The following is a 9537-nucleotide window of genomic DNA, read 5'->3' as shown; positions in this document are numbered from 1 at the left end:
TCACGGGGGGGGGTGAACAAAGGCCTTCTGTAGCGAATCGATGCGTTTTTGTAAGAAAAATATCCATATTCAAAACGTAATAATCACTTGAATGTAGCTTGCGCCAACAGTCCTTATGGACACGGACACGGAAGCAGCTCTGGGCGCATGACGTATGAGTTCAGCGTTGCGCATGCGCCGGTGAGTCTCGTGAAAACTGTTTGTTAACAGGAGCAAAGGAAGCAAAGTTTCCTTACTTTAGCAAAGGAAAACCAGTCTCCTCTTGGCTTATATCGAAATCCTCCGACATTCTTCTTTACAAATCCTCGTTTTGTACTTCTAATAAGTGACCGGTGTTTTTTTTCTGTTTTTTGATCTGTCCCCTGTGCTTCCGCGTGCGTCACTTCTGAGCGGCGCATTCGCAACGCTGAACTCATACATCATCCTCCCGGAGCTGCTTCTGTGTAGGACTGTTGGCGCAAGCTAGATTAAAGTGATTATTACGTTTTGAATATGGATATTTTTCTCACAAAAACGCATCGATTCGCTACAGGAGGCCTTTGTTCACCCCCCGGAGCCGTGTGAGACACTTTTTTTTTTTATGGATGGGCGATTTTTATTTAACTTCTTTTGGACTGAAGCATGCAACACCCGCTGAGTGGCATTAAACAGCTTGAAAGATCAAAGACAATTTTTTATATAACTCCGACTGGATTCGTCTGAAAGAAAAAAGTCATATACACCTAGGATGACTTTAGGGTGAGTAAAACGCAGCCCAATTTTCATTTTTGGGTGAACTAACCCTTTAAGGCCCCATTAGCTCTTTCTTTGCTCCTAATTCTCTCTATTTTAACTCTCTCTCACATTTTCCCTGCCATCACGCATCTCTTCCCACATGTGAATTCAGCTCCTCAGTGTTCTGTTTTTTAATCTATCTGTTCAATTCACATTTCTCTTCACCCACTGTGCCCGAGTTCCTCTTCCCTGGATCCAGAACCTGCCGAGACAAATACCTCTCTATCACCATCCTGGCCTTCCTCTCTTTCTGTCTTTCATTCAGTCTCTCACCCCAGCTCTCTCCACCCTACTCCTTTTGCCCTCTATCTCAGCTCCCTCCCGCTTCCCCTCATCTCCAATCCCCCTCATCTGTGATTAGTCAGCAGGAAAAAATATACTTTGTTCTTCAGCCAGGGTTTTTTTTTTTACTCTTTCATTTTGTCCTTATCCATATGATTTTCAGTTTCTGCCAGCTGCTCTACCTCAGCTGAATGTTGCTGTTTGTTTCTCCTCTTTCTCTTTCCAGCCTCCTCTATTAGTTACTCTCTGTACTGTCAATACTCCCTAAATCATGTTGTTTTTGTGTTTCATTGCTCTGTTGAACAAGGACTTTCTGGGTGACTAGTAGCATGAATATGGTCAGTGTTTCTGCCTAAATTGCACACCATTTGTGGCTCTGTTTTATGGTTTTAGGGTGCCTGTAATGATAAAGGAGGTCTGTACGACAGCACAATTTCACAGAGCTTGCCAAAGGGGCGTTAGTTTGATCTTCGGTTGTAAATAAGAGGGCTTTGTGCTTCATTTATTGTATTTCTTTCATATTACCCTTTCTTCCCACTCCACTTCTCTCAGCCATTGTCATTTATTTTCTCTGACAGCCATATTATTTCTTTTACAGCCCTTTAATGTTCCCATCACATATTTTCTGTCAGCTTCTCACCCTTTTTCATCCCTCTGGTGTTATCCATATCTTCCCCATTACTTATCGCTGTTCCTCCTCTCTCTGTCCCTCACTCATTGTCAGATCTGGTCAGGCTGGTCATTATGCATCAAACGCCCTGTTCCATATAGATCTTCTCTTGTATTTTGTGTTTTACGCAGTCACCATTCACTGTAAACACGTCTTTACTTGCCCAAGTTAAGGTAGCTATGAGGAGGAGTTTTGACGATGTCAAATTATATACTTTATTATTAAGCAGTTGGTTCCAGTCCATTAATTTGGTCAGGGGGTGTTCTGATAGTCTATTTAGTGCTGATATTTTGTCCAACAGCACAACTTTTCACTGTTTGTATCAGTCTACTGGTCTGTGCTGTCAGTCGGTGGGATGTGGTTGCTCTAATTAAAAAGGAGATGTCAACCTTTGCATCTATATCATTTTTGAAAGCCACATGTGATTATCAAGATCACAGGTGCCGCATAAACCATTCGCATTGGCATATAGTTCTCTAAAACGAATCCCACACATCGCAAAATTGTCCCTGAATTATCTCATTGACAGCTATAACACTATTTCTTTAAAGCAGACATAAAAGTTTATGCAAACAAGTTTGAGATTACCACCAAGATATTAGCACAATATATATGAATCGTTATTGAATGAATCGATAGAGTAAATGAATCAACAACTCATAATGGACCCTTTTCACAAGACTGTGATGATGAGTTTTAATGGTCATCAGCATCGTAAATCCTCCAAAGTTTTTCATATTTTCACTTTTTTTTTAAATGTATGTACATGTATAACACTATATTTTGTATTACATTTGCATCAAATTACAAAAAAACGAATTAACGCTAAAGTGAGGGTGTTTCTATACAGCATCTATATGGGCATGATGGTAAATTTGATATCATTCTCTGTTCTAACTGCCGTTATAAGTCTCTCTTTTTTTTTTTTTTAAAGTCATGAAAACATTATCATGAAGTTTTTCTTTTGTTATTTCAGCAAATGGGTATGCAAAAAATGTATTTGTAGTACTCTCCCATTCACTGCTCTCGAAAGTTTACCCAACTATGATGACTTCCGCTGAGAAACGCGGAAATGTGAAAAAGGTCTATAGACTTGTCGCCACCAACTGGCGTAGCGATGCATCATGCTTTTTGAATATACTAAACCGTCAAAAGTTTGGAAACATAAGATTTTTTAATATGTTGTTGAAAGAAGTTTTTTATCCCCACAAGCCTGGATTTATTTCCACAAAGATATTAAGCAGTTTTTTAAAAAACTGATAATATTAAGAAATGTTTCTTGTGCACCAGGTCAGCATGATTCATAGCTATCATAATACAAGGATCATGTGACACTGAAAACTGGAGAAATGGCTGCTGAAAAATCAGCTTCGCCATCACAGGAATAAATGGCTGAATACGCTCATGCTAAATAGATACTCTCGTTCAAAAGTTTGCTATCATTAAGATTGTTAAATGTTTTTAGAAAGTCTCTAATGCTCACCAAGGCTGTATTTATTTGATCAAATACAGTAAAACAAGAAATATTGTAAAATATTATAACAATTTAAAATAACAATTTTCTTTTTAAATATATTTTAATATGTAACTTCTACTCAAAAATCACATTGCATAGCCGCGCAATAAGTAATGGCCGTGGCGATAAGTAATGTTTATTAAGAGTTAAGTTGATTCTTTTTAGGGATGCACCGAATGTTCGGCAACCGAAATTATTGCCTGTCTTCTGACAGTGCTGCACGAGCTTGTGGCGCTATCTGCTTGTTAGCCAGAGTTCAAAGTTTAAAGCGCAAGGAAAATCTGCACTTAAACAGTTACTCTTCGGTTGCTCAGTAAAATTTTTATTTATTTATTTTTTTTTTTTTAACAAGGCATGTGACAGTGTGATACCTGCAACAAACATCTTCCCAAATTCGTAATGAGAATCATTTATAAATTTGCTGTTGTACAAAAAGAAGCACTGAGGTATTCCTGCGGGTTTCTGCCAAAATAGAAGCTGAGAAAAAGCAAGAACTCCATCAACATTCATAAATTTTACTGTTGTTCTTTAAAATAAAATAAATACAATAATAATGATAATAATAATAATAATTACAACAACTCTATTAATACATTTATTACAACATTTACACAAAGTGTTCAAATTGGGATCTGTAATATTTTCTAATGTTTTAAAAGAAGTCTGTCTCCTGTGCTCAGCAAGGTTGCATTTATTTGTACAGTAAAATACACATGCCTGATTTAAGAAGGGGGTCTCAAATTGTTTAATGTTAAGTAAATATTTTTTAAATGCTGTTTTGTAATTGATTTTTTTCTCTATGACAAGCAAGACAAAACAGTAATTTTTGCTATTTAATTTATGCAATGGTGAAAAAATTGGCAAAATGGGGGGGGGAAACCGTGAAAAACCATGTTCGGTATTCGGCCTTCGGCCCAGTGTTTCGTTTTGTTCGGCTTCGGCTTCGGCCAATAATTTATTTTGGTGCATCCCTAATTCTTTTACTCAATTCATTAAAAAAAATGATTCATTTGAAAATCAACAAGGACTACTGTGTGTTGCTTGTTGCTTAACTTTATGTTGGAAATATTTTTGTTGGCGGTGCAAAAATGGATTTAATAATTGCCAATACTATGTGTAAATGTAAGTCACACAGCATTAATTTCTTATAGTATACTAAACTAGCCACCTTATTTTCCCCGTAAGAGTGGGTGCAGCCATTTGTAAATTTTATGGATCTGGCTTCTAATGTTAGTGCCATTTGAAAGGAAAACTTGAAATCGCATCATATGACCCCTTTAATGTATTATCTTAGTTATGAACATGGGCGTCGCTAGGCCATTTTTATTGTTACTGATCTGGGACATATAGCCCCAGTAAAATGACTACTCAGCCCCCCTAAAAATGTGCGATTAGTTCCATAAACTGTACACGAATTCGTGATCGCCATATGAACGCATATACTTTATAAAACGATGTTGCCATTTTCATTTGATATATATATATATATATATATATATATATATTGCTGAATATATATTATATGAACACACATGGTTTGTAGTGCAAACAGTTTTACCGTTTACTGGACCCTGTTATTCTCGTTATTTTCCTACAGCAGTTAATGAACCGGAAGTCTCACACGTTCACAAAAAACAGCTTAACTTGCTTCCGCGTTGAAAAATAAGGTGAATACTAGTTTAAAAAAATATAATGCAAGCGTGCTGCTGTTGGTCTTAACATCGACTAAAAGGTATACACTGCTTCAGATACTAACACTTGCATTGCAAGTGCCTTTTCAGACTATATAAATAGCATAAAACTCATTCACGCTCAGCAAATTGAATCATACTCATGCATAAGCACACATGAACCTCTGAGAAAATAAAAGGCAATCTGTGTTGTAATTGCAGTGCACACACACAGAGTTGACTTCACTGTTCATAAACACATTTAAGCTTTAAATGACTGATGATCAACAACCTGAGGGTCAGAATATTGCACTGAACTTGAAGGGAAGTCCTTAAGCCAGTACTAAGATACTCTTTCAGGAAGCCTAGCTGTCTCCCCTGACTCTCTGTGGGGCACTTCACAACAAATCCACAGGCTCACAGCTATTATGATTTGTGTGCTTTGCTGAAGATGCAAATTGGGTGTAATTTTTTTAGTTTTAGTTTTAGTTTTTAGTTTAGTAGTTTTTTTAATCGAATGACTGAAATTCTTATTATGATTTGTGTGCTTTGCTGAAGATGCAAATTGGGTGTAATTGTATTTGGCACATTGTCAACTTTGATATATTTCACAAGGTGTTTTTTTAATCGAATGACTGAAATTCTTCATGCAGCTAAGATGTTCTAGGGCTATTTTCCTATTGTTTTGAATAGTTTGCTTCTGTGCTGAGGATATGGGCATGTGAAACAAAGGAATTATGTTGCAGTACCCTCAGGAACTGCTTCTGAATTAAGTGTCTGCAGAGACATTAACACCAGCTGCCCTCCAGTACAGAGTCAATAACCCTGGTGGCGGGCAAGCAATGATGTCTTGTTCAATGCTTCAATTGCTTTCTATCTCGCCAAGGTAAAACACAGTGTTTCTAATGAAAAGTCAGTTAAGGTGATGGCAGACATGGGCAATTGGGAATCTGCGGTACAATATATGGCATAAATGAGAAATAAAAAAAGAAACTGGTTGATAATCGCTGGTAATTATATTAAAGTAGAAAGATGCAAAATAGAAGAATTGTCACTAGTGATCTCAGGTATTAGAGTAGTATCTCTATGGCAGAGGTTTTCAAGCTGGGTCTGGGGAGCCCAGGGTGCCACGAGGGCATCCTGGGGGACCGTGAAAAATTTTACAGAGAAAAAAATTGCAGAATGTACTTTTGTGGCTGTGAAAGTTAACGTGCAATATAGATAATAATGAAATGTGTTAAATGCAATGATTTTGTATTTTTACTTTCATATTCAGTAAATTTGGTCACTAAAATAGCAATTCACTATTTTATTCTGCTTTCTCAAGACATTACATAACGAGATAATTGCAATTATTGTATTGTTTTTCTTTAACAAGAAAACAAGAAAATATGTGTTTTTTTCTTCCACAAAACTGTATGCAGATTTGTTGAAATGCTATCTGGAAAAATATTTTTTTAATAAAAATTGCTTCATATCATATCACATCACATCAGGGATAATCATATGAGTGGTTTTGGCATCAAAAAGTTTGAAAACCCCTGCTCTAGGGTTCTGTGTATGGAGTGAGAGATTTGATTTTATGGGTAATAAGTGAACACTTTCGGATATACGACAGCTGATTGGCACCAGAACAAGACACATTGTCATAAGATATCCTCCACATCTAAAGTGTGGGTGCAGCATCTGAACCACACAGCAGCTGGCTGTGAGTGGCACTACAGAGAAGTATTTTGTTCCCTCTGCTAAACACAGTAATCCTATTTTGAAGAGGTCTATTTGAAGGAGAGACACTCAGTGCCTTAGAGTGCTGGGCTACAGTGGTTTTGTTACTGATCTGGGACATAGGAGAAGTTACAACACTGTTGAGTGCTGTTTGCGACATGCGTGCGAACAGGGGCGGTGGCAAGAGTCCGTCTGTACTGTAATACAAGAGGTGCACGAGTTTGTGTTTGTAGAGACAGAGCCGGTAGAAGCCAAACGTCTTCTTTCTACTGTAATACAAGCAGTGCATGAGTGTCTGCACATTGACAGTTCACTCTTGTCATAGTAAGGCGTGTGGTTGTTTTGCATAAGGGCAAGTGGGACATGAAGGGTAGGTGGTAATCTGTGAATGAGAATTGGCTTCTTGCCGAGGGGCCATTCCCACGGAGACTATTCTTGCATTCATAACTAGCTAGACGTGTGCAGTGGAATTGGAGCATAATGCTGATGTCTTGACAATTTGATCTGTTCTTAAAGGAATAGTTCGTCAAAAATGTAAATAGTGTATGACTGTTTTTCATCTGAACACAAAATAAGATAATTTAATGAATATCCGGTTTGGTGAATTCAATATAATGATAGTGTGTCATGATAGTGCGTAACTCAGTACTTAGCTGAAGCACCTTAACAGCCTTAAGTCTTTTTGGTTATGATGTGACAAGCTTTGCTCATCAGTATTTGGCAATTATCTGCCATTCTTCTCTTCACCTCTCAAGCTCTGTCAGGTTTCACCTCTCAAGCTCTGTCAGGTTGGATGGGGGCACTGGGGCAGACACACATTTTCAGGTTTCTCCAGAAATGTTTGATTGCGTTCAAGCCCAGGCTCTGGCTAGACCACTCAAGGACATTCACAGAGTTGTTTATAGGCCACTCTTGCTGTGTTTAGGTTCATTGTCCTGTTGGAAGGTGAACCTTCTGCCCAGTCTGAGGTTCTGAATGCTCTGGACTAGGTTTTCATTAAGGCTATCTCAATATTTTGGGGCATTGAGATTTTCTTCTACTGTATCGAGTCCCTCAGTCCCTGCCACTGAAAAACAGCCCCACAGCATGAGGCTGCTACCAGCACACTTTACTTTTGGGATGGAACTCTGCAGGTGATGAACAGAGCAGGTTTCCTTCAAACAAGATGCTTGAAACTGGCTTGAAACAAGCTCTCTGAGCTCTACAGGCAGTTTTTTTTTTTTACCTCAGGGCTTTGTTTTTGCTCTGATATGCATTTTCAGCTGTTAGACTTATTATTAAGATGTGTGTGCCTTTTCAAATCATACCCATTCAATTGAATTTGCCACAGGTTAACTTCACTCGAAGTGTAGTAACATCTACAAGCAATATGAATGCTCCTGAGCTAAATTTCTACTGTCCCAGATAAGGGTATGAATACTTATACAATGGAATGGAATACTAATCATTTAAAGTTTTTTATTTTTAATAAATTGCAAAGATGTTAAAAACCTGTTTTTTGCTTTACCTTTATGGTGTATGGAGTGTAGCAGTATAACATAAGGCAGCAACTTAACAAAATGTGAAAAAAATGAAGGGGTATGAATACTTTCGCAAGGCACAAATATATATATATATATATATATATATTGGTGTTACATGAGTGCAAGATTTAAAACAAAACCAATCTGGATATAATTGTAAAAAAGTAATACAATATTTAAGCCATTAAATCAGAAATATAAAGTTTTTAGCATTATTTTCTATATAATTAATGCCAGTGTTTTAAATGTGTTACTTAAAGTATATTTTTTTAGCTGGACTGAACTGTAAAGGTGGCGCACAGGATGATGATGATGATGATGATGATGATAATGATGGTGATAACAGAATTTTTTATTTTGGGGTGAACAATTCCTTTAAGTGACTTCACACAGAATTTTTTGTGTTTTTCTTTGTAAACATGCACTTAGTGGACGTATTTAACCACTGCGACATGCCTCACTGAAGTCCGATGCTATGAGCGCCATGTTTTCGAGACACTTTGTCAAGTTAAGAGAAGTTCATTTTGATTAATTTCCATTCCACTGAGTCTCAAACGTAATGCTTATGGCACGAGACTCTTGAAAACCAGCGAGACACGTCGCGACTGTCAAAGACGTCGCTCTAGTGTGCATTTAAAAATGGCACAAATGCACGAACACGTCTTGCATGAACGGCCTGCTGCGACTTGGTGCGAGCTGCTGAGTGATGGAGTGATGTGGGATTGTTTGTTCTTTTATATTCTCTCGAACTCCTACTTCTGTTCTCTCAGTCTGCTCTTTCCTCCTCTCATCCTCCACCTCGCGCTATTTCTCATGCTTACACTCCTCTTCTCTTTTCACAGTGTGTCTCTGGGGATGATGCCGTTGCCGCTGGTGCCACTCTCCCTGTCGCCATGACGATGCCGCTCAGCCCCCTCTCCAGCGACGAGGAGCAGCAAAGGATGCTGGGAAACAGTCAACACCTTTATCCAGGGGCGGAAGAGGAAGAAGAAGAGGAGGAGGAGGAGGAAGAGGAAATGGATGATGACGGCATGGACGAGGAAGGCGAGGAGGAGAACGGAGAGCTGGAGTTGGATGATGAAGAGGACGTAGACGACGAAGATGACATCAGGCGAGGACCAGGGCGTTTGAGAGGAGGCAGGGAAAAGGGGCACAGGCAAAAAGGCACAATGGCTGGACGACTTCCAGGAGACAGACCGCTACGACCCGGCAACCCGGGCCACACGGCCACCCCGTATTCGTCCAACCCTGGACCCACCCACCAAGCGCCGGCTAATCAACAGCAGCCGCAACAGCAGCGGAAGCTACGAGAGCGAAGCTCAAGCAACGCACCTGACGACACACACATAGCTATGATGGTCTTTCGAATTGGCATTC

The 9537-nt window shown here is 38.9% G+C and overlaps 1 protein-coding gene across 1 annotated transcript in view; it reads left to right on the top strand.

The window, feature by feature from the left end:
- The window catches only part of LOC107658408 (myelin transcription factor 1-like), a 39138-nt gene that overhangs the window by 28288 nt on the left and 1313 nt on the right, over nucleotides 1-9537 (top strand). The window contains exon 3 of the mRNA XM_016446945.1: nucleotides 9003-9531. Within this exon, the coding sequence (XP_016302431.1) occupies nucleotides 9054-9531 (478 nt within the window). The 5' untranslated portion in view covers nucleotides 9003-9053. The remainder of the gene's footprint in view (nucleotides 1-9002; nucleotides 9532-9537) is intronic.

This window comes from Sinocyclocheilus anshuiensis, unplaced genomic scaffold (genome assembly GCF_001515605.1).
Source record: "Sinocyclocheilus anshuiensis isolate Anshui unplaced genomic scaffold, SAMN03320099.WGS_v1.1 scaffold371, whole genome shotgun sequence".
Lineage (NCBI taxonomy): Eukaryota > Metazoa > Chordata > Actinopteri > Cypriniformes > Cyprinidae > Sinocyclocheilus > Sinocyclocheilus anshuiensis.
The sequence above is the reverse complement of the archived record's forward strand: the minus strand, read 5'-3'. Positions and strand labels throughout refer to the sequence as shown.